The following is a 17,701-nucleotide window of genomic DNA, read 5'->3' on the forward strand; positions in this document are numbered from 1 at the left end:
GATATTTCACCTGTGTTTTCTTCTACCAGTTTGATTGTTTTAGCTTTCTCATTCATGCCCATCCCAAATTAATTTTTGTGTATGCTATGAAGTAGGGAACAAGGATCTTCCTTTTCCATACCAATATCCAATTAACCTTCTTGGTATGTGACGGGGGTGGCAGGAGGGCAGGCCCCTCATTGGGAATCATGACCTGAGTGAGCCATGATGTGATGGGACGGGTGGGACCAAAGTGTCCCCCAGGTGCATGGGGGCCTTTGCTACCTCCTGCACACAGCTTCTGCCCACCCCACTCCATAAACTTTCTCTAACAGTTCCACACTCGTCTCTCACTTGCTAAATACAGGTCTCTTCTTGGTCTTCCCCGCTCCATGTCATGGTAGCGCCTTTCACTATCATGCTACATCTTTCTAGTCATTTTCACTCCCTTGCAGCTCTGCTCTGGTTCTCCAGTTACTTTTCAAAGGGCCCTTTCTCAGCCTCCTCCACTGGCTCCTCTACCCCCAGAATGTACTGTGTTCCTCAGCATCCTAGCTGTGTCCTCTGTTTGGTTTTTTGTAAGTTTATTGTCACATAAAAAAGTAAATACAGATCTCAGTCTGGGAGATTCCAAAACTGAAAGTGGTTAGCAGCTCAGAGGTGGGCTGTCACTGGCTGGCTTACACATTGAAAATGGAGCAGCTGTTTAATCTTTACAGGGATTGGTTATTCAGGAAGCTTCCAATCCTGGTGGAAGGCAAAGTCCGTGGAGTAGACGTAACACATGGAAAGAGAAGGAGCAGGAGACAGAGAGGGGTGCCAGGCTCTTTAACAACCAGCTCTGGCTGAAACTAATAGAGTGAGAACTCATGCACTGCCCTGAAGAGGGCACCAAGCCATTCATGAGGGATCTGCCCTATCACCCAAACCCTGCCAAGCCTCACCTCCAACATTGGGATCAAATTTCAACACAAGGTTTTGAGGGTAAAATATCCAATCTATAGCACTTTCCAAAAATGGTAAAAATAATTATTTTTAACCAATCCCCTGCTATCTGTTCATTTGAATTTTGAGTGGTCACATCTGTTCCCTGCTGGCTCTCCATAAAACATAAAACTGACACTTTGGGTGTGCTGAGCTCTCCCTGGTGGCAGCTGCTATTATTGCTGGTAATGAAAATAATAGTGAACACCTGTTGAGTACCAACTTTGCTGGTAGGTTTGCTAAGTTTTGTAGGAGGCATACTTAATGAAAATTATTCACTGCTTCTCTGAAATTCAAATTTAACTGGACGCCCTGTATATGTATTTGCTATATTTGGCAGCACTATCTACTTGGCACCCATCCAGGCCCCTCATGTTTATTACCTTATGTACTCCTCACACCAATTCTGTGAGTTAGGTACTATTGTTAACCGCATGGTTAGGCCCCAAGAGTAACCTGCCCAAGATCACCCAGGTCACAAATGATGTCACTAAGTTGAACTCCAGCAGGCTGACTCCAGAGCCCTTGCTTTGAACCATCTCTCAGTACTGGCTCATTCACCACAATAGCTATCGAGAAAATGAGCCCTACCCTTTCTGTCCCAGTGTCCTTTCCTTGCCACAGTGGCAAGAGCAGAGGCAACGCAGATTTGTAAAAGCTTATTAGCTTTCTTCTCCGACAACTTCCACAGCTAGTGAAGTGTGTGGAAATCCTGCAGCCCAAGAGCCTTTCCACCCCCCAGGCTCAGTATGATCTCTTTCTACGCAAGTCTACTGATTGCATCCTTCCTGCTGCGCAGATAACTTCCAGACTCGTGGGGATAGCAAGCTCGGCCATGCATTGCTGCATCACTAATGACCACTTCCTTCCTTTTTCAGTGGCTTGTCTTGCTATAAGGTCGCTACTGTAACAAGAGGGCAATGCCACACTGTTCAGCGTTCCATCCCCTCGGTTGAGCTCCAAATGTGTTTCTCTCTCACCATTTTTTAATAGATACAAAACTCTTAAGCCTCTTAATTTTGTCAGTAAGTCCCTAATGTTTCTCCCCTTAGTTCCTGACCTCACACATTCTGTTCTTACTAACTAAATCTGACACATTTCCATCCTCCAACAGAGTCCATTATTCCTGATCAACAGCACCCAACACCTCAGTGGTTCAACTCTCACCTTCATAGAGACGACTTAAATTAAGATTTCTAAGCCAGCATCTCCTCCAGAACCTCATCCCACATTTCCAGCTGCCTGCCCTCTTCTGCCGCCCTACAGCTGAACACTCATTTCTTTTGACTTTCAATCACATGTAGCAAGTACAAGTGCATTTCCTCAGGGAGCTATTGCAGATGAGAGCACTCAGTAGGATGATGTTGTATAAGGCCCAGTTCATGTACTCAAGATGCTATTCCCAAGGTATCATTGTCATTTATCTTAAGAAAGTTTTTATTAAAATATCCAAGAAGTATATTTTCTCTCAATATAAAAGAAAATACAGCATTTTGGTACAGCAGCTGAGAAAAGCTACAGTTTTTCTAAGGATAGATTTTTATTGATGGACACTTTATAAACAAATGAAGGAAGATCCTGATCCTATATTATATTTCAGGCACTGTACTATACTGAGACAGGGTCTCACTCTGTTGCCCGGGCTGGAGTGCAGTGGTATCACATAGCTCACTGCATCCTCCAACTCCTAGGCTCAAGGCATCCTCCTGCCTCAGCATCCTGAGTAGCTGGAACTACAGGTGTGCCACCATGCTCAGCTTATTTTCTTTTTTAATTTTTGTAGAGATGGAGTCTCACTATGTTGCTTAGGCTGGTCTCAAACTCCTAGCCTCAAGCAGTACTGCCTCAGCCTCCCAAAGTGCCAGGATTACAGGCATGAGCCACTGCACCTGGCTATTTCATCTCCTTCAGGAGAAGATTATTTGTGTTTTCCCCCTCTTTCTGGGTTTAAGAGGACAAATTTGCTGGGTTTTTTCCTCTTAACAGGTTGGTCAGGCCAAAGATGAACTGCTGACCAGTCAGCTGATAGACCACCTCATGGGAGAGAGTGACGGCATGCCCAAGGTACCGCAGATGTTTGCTGCACTCAGACCTTCATATCTTAGTTGTGATTTTAGTTTATTCTTCCCTGCTTTTTCCTATCACACTGTTAGTTACAAAAGACTTATAAAATTTTCTCTCTGAAAGTAGCTGTAGATCATCTGGGGTGGGGAGGAACCTGTAGCCTTGGGGCCACATGCAGCCTTCTGAATGGATCCTTGAGTGTGGGCTTTTGACTGAATCCAAATTTTACACAACAAATCATTTTTGCATTTAAAAGATAACATGTATATTCACTCTTTCAAGTGGGCATTGCCACCCATAGGATAGCCATGCCTTTCCAGATGACAGTTCACCAGCAATTTTTCTCAAGTGTGATGGTTTTGTTTATTCTAAGAATTATGAAAAATCATTGGAACTGTGACTTACCACTAATCCCCTAAAATTCAGAGTATGCTTTGTTTATATCTCTAAAATTATGAAAATTAACAGAAATCATATTAAACATAAAACTAACTCACTTTAAATATAAAGTAGAAATACATTGTTAAGAGCATATTTTCAAAATATGTGACTCTTCTGTGGCTTGCTACAGAAGTCAGCCTTCTCTCAGTCCTGATAAGGAGAGACCCACAACTTTTGAGAAGCTGCCCAGAGCTGTTCCTTCCCTTTCGTGCTCGGGTCAGAGATTTGAAGAGAGAGTGATAGAACGATGATAGAACATCAGAGCTGGCAAGGATTGGAGCAGTCCCTGAACCCATTTCCTTTATCTATCAGATAAAGCCACTGGGACCTCCAGAAGCTAATTTAACTTGCCGAAGGACACAGGCCCTTGAGCTGTTCCAAACCACCTCCCATTATATCCACTTACTCTAATAACCTGGAAGCCAGCATCAAATACATGAAATTGTCTAGAGTTGGAATAGAAATGGATAATGATCAAAGGCCAAAGAAAATTTTATAGACCAGAGAAAATTTATATAGATATAAAAATTTTTGAAATTTTGCAAAGTCAGTACATTGTATAGGAATACATTTTATTTCCAAGCACATGAGAGATACTCTATGGAGCAGGATCAAGAACACAGACTCACATCCTGTGGTTCAAATCTTGGCTCTTCCCCTCTCCTGTTGTGTTTTAGTTTCTCATCTATGAATTTGGGATAATAATAGTGCCTGCCTTCTATGGTGGGTATGAGGATTTAAATGAATTACTATTTCTTAAGTACTTAGAATACTACCTGGCCACCATATTAAACTCTGAATAAATATCTGATACATGAACTAATTCTTTATTCATTGGCTTTTTAAAAAAAAAAAAGGACAAGGTCTTGCTCTGTTACCTGGGCTGGAGTACAATGGTACAATCACAGCTCACTACAACCTCAAACTCTTGGGCTCAAGTGATCATCCTGCCTCAGCCTTCCTAGTAGCTGGGACTACAGGTACTCGCCACCAAACCTGTCTGATTTTTCTATTTTTTGTAGAGACAGGGTCTCACTATGTTGCCCGGCTGGTCTCAAACTCCAACAAGCTCAAGTGATCCTCCTGCCTCAACCTTCTAAAGTACTGGGATTGCAGGCATGAGCCACTGCACCTGGCCCCTCATTGGCTTTTTTTTTTTTTCCGGCATATTATGGGGGTACAGATTTTAAGGTTTCAATAAATGCCCTTTCCCCCCTTCTCACACAAGTCCGAGTTTCCAGCATGACCATCCCCCAGATGGTGCACATCTCACTCATTATGTATGTATATACCCGCCCCCCTCCCACCTGCCCAATACCCTATTACTGTAGTACCTATGTGTCCACTTAGGTGCTGCTCAGTTAATACCAGTTTGCTGGTGAATGTATGTGGTATTTGTTTTTCCATTCTTGGGATACTTCACTTAGTAGCATGGGTTCCAGCTCTAACCAGGAAAATATGAGATGTGCTATATCACCATTGTTTCTTAGAGCTGAATAGTACTCTATGAAATACATATACCACATTTTATTAACTCATCCTCGGATTGATGGGCACTTGGGCTGTTTCCACAGCCTTGCAATTATGAATTGTGCTGCTATAAACATTCGAGTGCAGGTGTCTTTTTTGTAGAGTGTCATTGGATCTTTTTGGTAGATGTCCAGTAATGGGATTGCTGGATCAAATGGTAGATTCACTTGTATCGCTTTAAGGTATCTCCATATTGCTTTCCACAGAAGTTGAACTAGTTTGCAGTCCCACCAGCGGTGTAGGAGTGTTCTTCTCTCTCTGCATCCACGCCAGCATTAATTGTTTGGAGACTTTTTGATAAAGGCCATTCTCACTGGAGTTAAGTGATATCTCATTGTGGTTTTGATTTGCATTTCCCTGATGATTAGAGATGTTGAGCATTTTTTCATATGTTTGTTGGCCATTCTTCTGTCTTCTTTAGAAAAGTTTCTGTTCAAGTCCTTTGCCCACTTTTTAATAGGGTTATTGGATTTTTTTCTTGCTGATTTTCGTGAGTTCTAATATATTCTAGTTATCAGCCCCTTATCAGATGCGTAGGCTGCAAAAATTTTCTCCCATTCTGTAGGTTGTCTGTTTACTTTCATGACTATTTCTTTGGCTGTGCAGAAGCTTTGTAGTTTGATCATGTCCCATTTATTTATTTTTGTTGCTGCTGTGATTGCCTTGGGGGACTTCTTCATAAACTCTTTGCCCAGGCCGATGTCTAGGAGAGTGTTTCCAACATTTTCCTCTAGAATTCTAATAGTTTTATACCGTTTAAGTCTGTTATCCAGCATAAGTTGATTTTTGTGAGAGGTGAAAGGTGTTAGTCCTGTTTTAGCCTTCTACAGGTGGCTATCCAGTTTTCCCAGCACCATTTATTGAAAAGGGATTCTTTTCCCCAGCGTATGTTTTTGTCTGCTTTGTCAAAGATTAGATGGCTATATGAGGATGGTTTTATATCAGGATTCTCAGATCTGTTCCACTGGTCAATATTCCTATTTTTGTCCCAATACCATATTGATTTAATTACTACAACTTTGTAGTATAGTTTGATATCTGGCATATTAATACCTCCCATTTTGTTTTTGTTGCCTAGAATGGCTTTTGATATTTGGGGTCTTCTTTGCTTCCATACGAAGCGTAAAATTATTTTTTCTATATCTGTGAAGAATGCTGATGGGATTTTAATAGGTATTGCATTGAATCTGTAGATCAGTTTGGGTAGTATAGACATTTTGATGATATTGAGTCTGCCGATCCACGAGCATGGTATGGATTTCCATCTGTTTACATCCTCCGCTGCTTCCTTCCTCAGTGTTTCATAGTTCTCCCTGTAGAGGTCTTTTACCTCCTTGGTTAAGTATATTCCTAGGTACTTTAATTTCTTTGTTGCTATTGTGAAGGGAATTGAGTCTTTGATTTGGTTCTCAATTTGATTGTTGTTGGCATATATGAATGCCTCTGATTTCTGTGTATTGATTTTGTATCCTGAGACTTTACTAAATTCATTTATCAGTTCTAGGAGTTTCTTGGTTGAATCTTTGGGATTTTCTAAATATAATATCATATCATCAGCAAACAGTGAAAGTTTGATCTCTTCTGCCCCTATTTGGATACCTTTAATTCTACTTTCCTGTCTGATTTCTATAGCCAGGACTTCCAGCACTATGTTGAATAGAAGTGGAGATAGTGGGCAGCCTTGTCTGGTTCGAGTGCTAAGTGGGAATGATTTCAGTTTTTCCTCATTCAGTATGATGTTGGCTATGGGTCTGTCATATATGGCTTGTATCATTTTTAGATATGTTCCTTCTATGCCTATTTTATTAAGTATTCGTATCATGAAAGGGTGTTGAATTTTGTCAAAAGGTTTTTCTGCATTTATTGAAAGAATCATGTGGTCTTTGTTTTTGCTTCTGTTTATGTGGTGAATTGCATTTATAGATTTACGTATGTTGAACCATCCCTGCATCCCTGGGATGAAGCCCAGTTGGTCATGATGGATTATTTTTTTGATAAGCGTCTGGATTCGGTTAGCTAGGATTTTGTTGAAAATTTTTGCATCTATATTCATTAGGGATATTGGTCTGTACTTTTCTTTTCTTGATGCATCCTTTCCTGGTTTTGGTATCAGAGTAATATTCGCTTCATAAAAGGTGTCAGGGAGGTTTCCGTTCTTCTCGATGTTGTGGAATAGTTTCTGCAAGATAGGTACTAGTTCTTCTTTGTAAGTGTGGTAAAATTTGGGTGTGAAACCATCTGGACCAGGACTTTTCTTTTTAGGGAGATTTTTAATTGCTGTTTCTATTTCAGCTCTTGAGATTGGTCTGTTCAGGAAATCTATTTCTTCCTGGTTGAGCCTAGGGAGGCTGTGAGTTTCTAGAAATTTGTCCATTTCCTCCACATTTCCCAGTTTGTGTGCATAAAGATTTTTGTAGTATTCATAAATTATATCATGTATTTCTTTGGGATTAGTTGTGATATCTCCTTTTTTGTTCCTGATGGAGCTTATTAGCGATTTCTCTTTTCTGCCTTTCATTAGCTTAGCCAATGGCATGTCAATTTTGTTTATTTTTTCAAAGAACGAACTTTTTGTTTTATTAATCTCCTGAATAGCTTCCCTGTTTTCAATTTCGTTTAGTTCTGATTTGATCTTGTTGATTTCACTTCTTCTGCTGGGTTTGGGGTTGGTCTGTTCTTCTTTTTCCAGTTCTTTGAGTCGTTTCATTAGATTGTCTATTTGTGATCTTTTTGACTTTTGGTTATAGGCGTTTATGGAGATAAACTTTCCTCTCAGTACTGTTTTAGCTATGTCCCAGAGGATTTTATAACTTGTCTCTCCATTGTCATTTTGTTCATAGAATTTTTTTATTTCCATCTTGATTTCTTCATTTATGAAGTAATCATTCAGTAGGATGTTGTTTTCAGTCTCATTGGCTTTTTAAAATCAGTATCAGTTCTCAATTACTGTCAGATGAGTGTGGTTCTAACTGAAATGTCTCAGCTAATGAAGAAAGTGATGTTTCTCTAATGGTTTGTATGTCAGGATGCCAAGTACCTGTTCCGCCTGTACATGGCTCTGAAACAGTACCGAGAAGCTGCCCGGACTGCTATCATCATTGCCAGAGAAGAGCAGTCTTCAGGTAGGTCCATGATAGTTTATGTTTTCCACCCCCTATGAGTAGTAGGGTCAAGCCCCAGCCCCATTCCTGCCCAGGAAAGAGAAGCCAGTTTCTAATGTAGGCTTGCTTTGAACCTAAAAGACTAAAGAGATGACCATTCCGAGAAGTAAAATAATTTACCATCACAGGAGGCTAGTGATTGACCAGCACTACTCCCTCTCCTCTGCACAGCCTCAGGGTTTCCGGCTCCTGGACCACTATTCTCTGACCTCTCAGCCTGCAGTCCCCTCCTACAAACTCACAGTGTTTTCTTTTCATTCCATGTTTTTGGGCCTACAAATATAAAGAGAATTAGAAGAGGGAAGATAATCTTAGACAAGCAAGAGGAAAAAAGAAAAAAAATATTAAAAAAAAAGATGAAAGATAATTATGGGGTGTCATTATGGACCCAGTTCTTCATAATATACAGGGATTATTAGAGTACCTTCAGAATGGTTCTGCTCAAGTGGATGCTCTGGAAATACTTATTTTTGAGACAGGGTCTTGCTTTGTTGCCCAGGCTAGAGTGCAGTGGCATCCTCATAGCTCACAGCAACCTCAAACTCCTGGACTCAAGCGATCCTCCTGCCTCAGCCTCTGAATAGCTGGGACTACTGGTTGGCTAATTTTTCTATCTTTAGTGGAGATGCAGTCTCACTCAGGCTGGTTTCAAACTCTTGACCTCAAGCAATCTTCCCACCTCAGCCTTGCAGAGTGCTTGGGATTAGGGGCATGAACCACCGTGCCCAGCCTGTAAATATTTATTGAGTATTGAATTAGAGAACTAGTCTGATTTCTTCACTAAGTTTTGCAAGTCATTTCTCTTAGATGTTCATAAGTATGGAACACAGTTTTAGGAAATATGCAGTTGAATAAGGCATTACTTTATTCAGCTCAGGTTGATCTAACAACAGCCACTGCCTGTCAGAGGTGTGCTAGGAGCTCAGGACACAGAGAAGACTGAGACACAGTTTGGCCCTCAAGGGTCACGATTTGATGGGAGAGTCAGAAAATAAATTCAGAGTTGTTATATACAGGGTGACAGGTACTAGAATAGAAAGAAATATGCTAAAAAGGCCCCAGGGAAGGGGACCCAGGGCATCCTGAGGGCGGGGTGAGGAGATGGCCTATGGAAACGAGAGAAGGCAGCAAAAGCTTCAGCTGAGCTTTAAAAGGAGGAGGGGGTAAGGGGTGGGGGCGTGCTGGGAGGGGAAAACAAAGACTAGGCTGCAAAGCTGGTAGAGGGGGTGGCAGATCTTGAAGGGCACAGTAAGAGGCCTCTGGTCAGGATTTACATTTGCAGGCACCCACAGTGCCTAATGCCTTGCAGGGTTTTATGCTAGGGCGTGCCCTTGAGGTGTTTGGGCTTGGAGCGAGGTCTGAGGTTTGTAAAGGCCTGTTCTGACATCTGAACAAGGGCTCGGAGAGAAGATGCGTGCACTGGGCGACAGAGTGATGAGGAGCGGTCACAGTGGGCAGGAGGAAGAGAGGCTGGATTTGGGAGGCTGGGAAGGTAGATTCAGAACTCCATGACCCAGGGAACTTGGAGCCAGGTGGGTGCCCTGAGGAAGAGTAAGACATCGGGAGGACACCACCATTTTGTACTGGCAGGACTAGCTTTATGTTTATAATGTCAATTAAAATAGGAAACACTGCTGAGTTACTTTATGTAAGAAATGATGGCAGTATTGCCAATAACATAATCAACAAAATCCACTTTCAAAATGAGAACATCCTTGGATTTCATCCTTTGCGATATGTCATTTTTTTTCAAGGAAACTATCGGAATGCACATGATGTTCTCTTCAGCATGTATGCAGAACTTAAATCCCAGAAGATCAAAATTCCCTCTGAGATGGCCACCAACCTGATGATCCTGCACAGCTATGTGCTAGTGAAGGTGAGGCCGCAGGAGTGATCGGGATGTAACCTGCCTGACGTGTTTATCCCGCGCTGGGATGTCTCCGTTAGATAAGAGCGATTTCCTAGATCTCTGTATGGGTCGATGACAAAAGTAAGAAACAGAACAATTCCACACTGCTGCCTTTTGTGTACAAAAAGGCAAAAACGTAAGAATGAATATCTGTTTATTGCAGATAAAACTACTGAAGAGACTAGCAAAAGCAGATTCCGAAAGGGAAGGAAGAGTGGGCAGGGAGACAGCGCCAACCCGATGGTGGGGTGTGGGCAAACTCCACTTTATGTATTTTTCCAAATTTTCATTTATGTCAAAGTGTGTCTGTCCATGTTAATGCTAAATTGGTTCTCTGGCCAGTCTATAAAGCTTATCATATTATGAATGATTTAAATCCCAGTTATTGTGTATATGGGCACCGTCCAATAGAAATTTCTACAGTGATAGAACTGTGCTGTGTCTGTGCTGCCCAACATGGTAGCCACACGCCTGGCTGTGGAGAGCACTTGAAAGGCAGCCAGTGTGATGCATATACTAAGTTTTTAATTTCATATAATTTTAATTTTTAAATTTAAATAGCCACATATGACTAGTGACTACCATATTGGACCGCAGGTCTGTGACACTGATGTGAGGGAAACACATTGGGAACCCTGACTTGCAACCCTGAGGAGTACATTTTCCTTCAAAGAAGCAGGAGGGTCCTTCTTTCATAAAGGGGCTGAAAGGAGGTGGGAGGCCTTTCCCAGCTTCAGGCATGAGTGACAACGTCAGCATCCCAGACTGAAGCACAGAACCCAGCACGTGGAGCCTGCCACAGTGGAGGGAGGGAGAGAAACTAGCTGGCAGAAGATGAGGAGAAAACAAGAGCTTCCCATGAGCAGCCTTCCTGGAACAGGGCTTCCACCGCTGCAGGCCACAGGGCTGCTTCTCGGCCCCGTCCCTTCCTTTGGCCCCAGGAGTTGGCCCCACTGCTTTTCCATCCAGACACCCTCCTCCCCTCCTGCTGAAGGGCATGTACCCTCGTGACTGCTTTCTTACGCAAGAGACTACCAAGATTTTCTAAGATTTTTAACTGCTTGTAGTTTCAAAAGGGAAACTGTCAGACTCTATTAAATCAGAAAAAAAGTTGATGCAAAAATGTCACAGGCATCCTTGACACAAAGGACTGAAGAAAGATTCGTTCACATTTTAGAGAAAGTCAGACTAGGCTCTGGGGGTTGCTGAAAAAGCCGGGACGGGGGATGGGCTGAAGGACAGGCCAGGACCTTTGGGCATGGACAGCTGGGCTGGGCAGTACTGATGAGTAAAATGTGTCATTTATTTCAGATTCATGTTAAAAATGGAGATCACATGAAAGGGGCGCGCATGCTCATTCGGGTGGCCAACAACATTAGCAAATTTCCATCACGTAAGTACTATGTGAGGAGAGCTCATGACCTGCAGTCCACGCCAGCACAGCATTGGGAGATCTGTGCTCACTAACTCCACTAGCCCCTGTTCTAAGCTCTCTGCGTATATTAACCCGTTTAATCCTCACAACAACCCCATGAAGTAATATGTTGGGGGCCCCAAGACTACCCCCAGGTTCGATGATCCTTTACTAGGAGTCACGAGACTCAACACAAGCACGCAAGGCTAAGATTTACCACAGCCAAAGGATACCCAGCAAAGTCAGCAAAAGGAAAAGGCACGTGGGGTGAAGTCCAAAGGAGCCCAGGCGCAGGCGTGCACTTCCAAGACCCCTTTCCTGGTGGAGTCACATAGGACACGTTCAGCAGCTCCTCCAGGAATGACTTGACAACATGGGAAGCTTGTTAAAAACTCATCACCTAGGGCTTTTATTAGGGGCTGGTCACGTAGGCACCCTCTGCCTGGCACGTCCCCGGTTCTCTAGACTCCCAGAGAGCCAGTGTGCAGCATAACCACATTGTTTGTGCAAAGATCTTAGGCACAGTAAGCCACTCTCATCAGTTCTGAAAATAGCAGGAACCTTCCCCAAATCCAAGTTCCTAGATGCAAGCCAGGGTCCAACTGTTCAAGCAGGCCTTCCAAGGACAATAGTCTCAAGCCTGCACACATGGGGACTGTTATTTTCCCTATTTTACAGATAAGCCAACTGGGGCAAAAGAAGTGAAGTAACCTTTGCCCAAGATTACGTCAGCTTACAAAAGTCTGGCTCCATATTCTCAACTACAGTAGAATATTATACCAGAAAAAACCCCATTATTCTAAAAAGCAAGTAATTGTAACATTCTCAGATGATTTGTCACATTCTATGACAGCCTCAGCAAACTTTTTCTGTAAAGTGCCAGAGGTGTTAAGTATTTTGTTTGACTCTGCCACTTTGTCATGAATAATACATAAACGAATGAACGTGACTGTGTTCCAATAGAACTTTATTTCTGGACACAGAAATTTGAGCCTCATATAATTTTAACATGTCACAAAGTATTCTTTTGATTTTCTTTCAACCATTTAAAAATGTAAAAACCATTCTTCTTTTTGTTTTTTTTCTTTAATTTTCTTTCTTTTTTTTTTTTTTTGAGACAGAGTCTCGCTCTGTTGCCTGGGCTAGAGTGCTGTGGCGTCAGCCTAGCTCACAGCAACCTCAAACTCCTGGGCTCAAGCAATTCTCCTGCCTCAGCCTCCCGAGTAGCTGGGAGTACAGGCATGCGCCACCATGCCCGGCTAATTTTTTCTATATATATTTTTAGTTGTCCAGCTAATTTCTTTCTATTTTTAGTAGAGACGGGGGTCTCACTCTTCCTCGGGCTGGTTTCGAACTCCTGACCTTGAGCGATCCTCCCACCTCGGCCTCCCAGAGTGCTAGGATTATAGGCGTAAGCCACCACGCCCAGCCAAAAATGTAAACCCCTTCTTAACTCACAGGCCATACAGAAAGTCAAAGGACCAGATTTGGCCCATCGGTTATAATTTGCTAATCCCTGTTCTCTAAACTTACTCTTTTTTGTTACATGAAAAACACTTTAAAACAATTGTATACCATGCTGGCAAAGGGTGGGATAGGACAAGCACTCTCAGGGTTGCTGGTGGGAATGGAAATTGGTATGGCCTCGCTAGAAAGCAGCTTTTGTTGGTGGGGGCAGGTAAAAGTACTTTTTACAGGTTATGTTCTTTGAACCAGTAATTCTGAGTATCTGTCCTGAAGAATGACTTAGATGCATGAGGAGAGGTTGGTGCATAAAATAATTAATCTCCCTAACCCATTTGTCAGTTCTGTCAGATGCAAAAATGCGTCTCAGGTGTGGGAAGATACTACTACAGTGTTGCCTCCAAGGGTGCAGGCCCTGGTGTTCGAAGGCAAAATGTGGTATAATCAAGGGAAAGACATCAGATGGAGTCAGTTAGCCTGACTCCACTGCCTTGCCATTTCCTCATTCTACAGCATGCATTGGTTCTTTACAGAAAAAGCAGATTTTGGAGAGATGTAACCCTGTGTTCCTGCTGAGCCAGGCGTTCTGTCGTGCCGTACCACTCTCCCCTTTGTCTTGCAGACATTGTACCAATCCTCACATCCACTGTGATCGAGTGTCACAGGGCAGGCCTGAAGAACTCTGCTTTCAGCTTTGCAGCTATGTTGATGAGGCCTGAATACCGCAACAAAATAGATGCCAAATACAAAAAGAAGATTGAGGCAATGGTCAGGTAGGCACAGCGAGTCCTGCCTGCTGTCTAAGCACATTTCTCAAAGGTGTTTTTAAAAGTGTAGCTGCTGGCCGGGCGCGGTGGCTCATGCCTGTAATCCTAGCACTCTGGGAGGCCGAGGCGGGCGGATTGCTCGAGGTCAGGAGTTCAAAACCAGCCTGAGCAAGAGCGAGACCCAGTCTCTACTACAAATAGAAAGAAATTCATTGGCCAACTAATATATATAGAAAAAATCAGCCCGGCATGGTGGTACATGCCTGTAGTCCCAGCTACTCGGGAGGCTGAGGCAGCAGGATTGCTTGAGCCCAGGAGTTTGAGGTTGCTGTGAGCTAGGCTGACGCCATGGCACTCAATCTAGCCTGGGCAACAAAGTGAGACTCTGTCTCAAAAAAAAGTGTAGCTGTTAATGTGCAGGCTCGATAAAAAAATGGACGGGGCAACAGTTAGGATCGGGTTCAGCTACATGCAGCATAAAACCTAACAGTTTCTTGGCCAAGTCAGTGTTTATTCAACTCATACACAAGGTGTCACAGTCCAGGGCTATGTGTCATGATGCCACAAAGTATAGATCCCTTTGTCTTCCAGCTTTGCCATCCATTGCATAGAGTGCTACTCCTCATAGTTGCAAGACATCTGCTGTACCTCCAGACATCACGTCCCCATTCAAGGCAGGAAGAAAGAGGGAAATTAAAGGTTGAAAGAGTCTTTGCCTTTTTATTTAGGAAGGCACAATCCCCAGGACTTCATTTTCACCTCTGTGGCCAGTACTGCCACACGGTACTTCTAGCTGCAAAGTGGAAGCAAAGTTCTGTTGGCAAGGAAGGAGGAGAGAAATGGCTGTTATGTAGGTAGCAAACAGTGTCTGCCACAAAGGGATGAATAAAACAGTGAATATTCTCAGTGTAAGAACCTTCATATTAGCACAGCCCAGTGGCAGCAGAGTTCATTTCCAAATCTTGTGCAGCTCCAAAGGCACATAAGAAGCTTGCCCTCACCTCAGAAAGCAGTAAATGGCCTGCTTTTCTAAAGGAAAACTACAAAAAATTAGTACTAGCATTTACAAAAGGAAAAATTAATTGCAATCATGTAGTAATTTTAAACTATCACTTATTCAGAGTAGTGATGACATTTGGGTTTATAACCAGGAGACCCAGCTCTACCTGAATCTTGGTCTAGACCTTAGCCAAGAGAGATGATTGAATTGGCAGTGGGAGATGAAAGCAAGTTAACACATTGCTAGCTGGGCTCTGGGCTAGCTCTCATGGCAGAGAACTCTAAGCTGGAGAGGGCTATGTGGAACACTCCTTTCCTTATTTTTTTGTTTTAAGAGGGCTGACTCTGTGGCCCAGGCTAAAGTACAGTGGCATGATCACAGCTCACTGCAACCTGAACTCCTGGGCTCAAGCAATCCCCCTGGCTCAGCCTTCTGAATAGCTAGGACTACAGGCACAAGCCACCATGCCCAGCTAATTTTATTTTATTTTTGTAGAGACGGGATCTCACTATGTGAACAGGGACTGGCCTTAAACTGCTGGCCTCAAGCAATCCTCCCACCTCAGCCTCTGAAAGTGCTAGGATTACAGGCGTGAGCCACCACACCCAACCAGAACATCCCATTTTTTAAACCTAAGTAGCTTCAGACTAAGTCAGTCTGACCCAACATATTTGCTATCATGGAGAATGAGGTAGGCAGAAAGTAACTACAAAATGCAAGATAATATTTACAGCTTAGTACCACGCTGGCCTCGGCTCTGGCTTGAAAGAGCTGCCAGTCATTCTCTCCCCCTGCATGAGTAATTTATAGCTATGTGGTCCAATATGGTACCTGTTAGCAACATGTGGCTATTTCAGTTAATTAAAATGGAATAAAATGCAAAACTTAGTTCCTCACATGACCCATATTTCAAGGGCTCACATGTAGCTCCTGGCTACCACAGCACAGTAGAAATTAGAACATTTCTGCTGTCACAGAAGGTTCTGCTGGACAGCACTTTGCTGTGCTGTGGTTAGCCTTTTCCACTTCACCTACACAAAAGGGAGAGACTGAGGAAAAACAGCAAGCTCAGCACTCCAATGGCGCAGGAAGAGAGAAGACAGAATTCTCACTTCTTCTGCCATTTAGTTGCTGAGAACTCCAAGTCCCAAACGTGGCCCGTGTAATCCCCTAGACGCTGACCAATCCTCAGTCTTCCTCTTTCCTGGAGCTGGATCAAGGGCTGACAGGGAGCTTGTAAGCATCTTCAGTCCCAGGGTCTGAGCATGAAGAAGTAGGTGTGCTATGTGTTCCTAGTTTTCCAAATAAGCTTTCTCTTTGCCCTCCATGGTACATGAAGTAAAGTGTTTTTTAAATAACGTGATTCTTCCTCACAGGAGACCCGATACATCTGAGACAGAAGAGGCCACGACTCCGTGTCCATTCTGTGAATTTCTTCTCCCAGAGTGTGAACTCCTCTGTCCTGGATGTAAAAACAACATCCCTTACTGCATTGCAACAGTAAGTTTCTTTATAACAGTTTCCCTTTCTTTGCATACATATTTGTGACCCTTTTTAATACTTTTGATGTATGTCAGTATTGTCTTCACTTTTGAAATAATCTTACCCTTCAAATTTCCTGTAACATTTAGCATGTCATTTCATTTCATGGTCAACAAAATTGAAAGTTATATTCAAAGCATATAATAATCTAAGTGAAAGCACTGTCAAATGTAGCACAGACTTGGGCTCAGACAGTCTTAAGCTCAAATTCTTTTTCTGGCACCCATTGGCTACATAACCAGGTGCAATTTGCCCTACCTTGCTACGTTCATCTGTAGTAATACCTTACTACTGAGATCACCTACAGATTGGTGACCTAACACATATGAAGCCTTAGTATAATACCTGGCATGCTGTCATACTTAATAAGTGGTAGTTTTTATTATAATATCAAGACCAATTACCAGAAAACTTTAAAATGTCAGATTGTTACTGGGCTAATATAAGCTTTATTTTAAAGGAAAATAAATTGAGGTAATGATGTTACAAAATTGAAGATTATTCTTCCTTTAAATATGAATCTGATAAGTAAAATCTAGCTTTAGTCCTTTTAATGCCATCATCTTTCTAGTCAATTACTCATGTCAAATATCATTAATTTTACAATTTAGAGGCCTGACTTTTAACTGTAATTCAGTTGTTATAATTGAATAATGGAGTTTTTGAAATGAAGATGAATTTCACTCCTAAATGTACTATTTCTAGGGTCGACATATGTTGAAAGATGATTGGACAGTGTGTCCACATTGTGACTTCCCTGCTCTCTACTCAGAATTGAAGATGTGAGTGTGTTTCAGTCCCCTTAGTCACACAGGTTTATCTAAAAATGGGCCCTTCCATTCTACCACCCTTTTATTCTGAAGTATACTTATATTTGTTCATGTTCCCAAAGATCTGCAAAGACCCAAATCATTGTCTTGAAAGAACTTTCTATGACCTTTGAGACCATTATCCTTAAAAAGGATCTTGCATGAGACTAAATATTTCTAATTCTTAAATTGCATGATGAACACGAGAGAGGTGTGAACATGTTGAAAGGTGTGAATAGAAAGTAACTTGTTTTTCACATTAACCCAAAGGTAAAAGAAATAGGATATATTTAATTTACTCTACATTCTCTAACCCACCCCCCCCCAACAGCATGTTAAACACTGAAAGCACATGTCCTATGTGTTCAGAAAGATTAAACTTCACTCAAGTGGAAAAGCTGTTGGACTGTTCCCAGTACCTGCGAACAGAGGTGGAGCAGTGAGCAGCACATTCAGGTAGGTGCCGGACCAGCCTCTCACCTTCCATTCTGTGTATTCCACCACAGAATGAATACAGCCCTTTATATCAGCATTGACTCCTTTTTGTGCATCACGTAACTTGCCAGACTTGAATAATCTGACAACAAACCTTTGGTGTATTTTTTTTTTATTTCGGCATATTATGGGGGTACAG

At 42.4% G+C, this 17,701-nt stretch overlaps 1 protein-coding gene across 10 annotated transcripts in view; it reads left to right on the top strand.

The window, feature by feature from the left end:
* The window catches only part of WDR19 (WD repeat domain 19), a 110,524-nt gene that overhangs the window by 71,466 nt on the left and 21,357 nt on the right, over positions 1 to 17,701 (top strand). For 4 of the 10 annotated variants that reach the window (XM_076001182.1, XM_076001185.1, XM_076001184.1 and 1 more), the window contains 8 exons: positions 2,950 to 3,027; positions 8,024 to 8,120; positions 9,914 to 10,038; positions 11,383 to 11,464; positions 13,572 to 13,722; positions 16,093 to 16,216; positions 16,964 to 17,040; positions 17,437 to 17,523. In XM_076001182.1, coding sequence (XP_075857297.1) covers positions 2,950 to 3,027; positions 8,024 to 8,120; positions 9,914 to 10,038; positions 11,383 to 11,464; positions 13,572 to 13,722; positions 16,093 to 16,216; positions 16,964 to 17,040; positions 17,437 to 17,523 — 821 coding nt within the window. Of the gene's footprint in view, positions 1 to 2,949; positions 3,028 to 5,204; positions 6,088 to 8,023; positions 8,121 to 9,913; positions 10,039 to 11,382; positions 11,465 to 13,571; positions 13,723 to 16,092; positions 16,217 to 16,963; positions 17,041 to 17,398; positions 17,524 to 17,701 lie in introns of those variants that run through there. The other 6 variants (XM_076001186.1, XM_012753901.2, XR_012918656.1 and 3 more) reach the window with 5 other exon arrangements.

The sequence above is a fragment of the Microcebus murinus genome, chromosome 3, assembly GCF_040939455.1.
Source record: "Microcebus murinus isolate Inina chromosome 3, M.murinus_Inina_mat1.0, whole genome shotgun sequence".
NCBI classification, from domain to species: Eukaryota; Metazoa; Chordata; class Mammalia; order Primates; family Cheirogaleidae; genus Microcebus; species Microcebus murinus.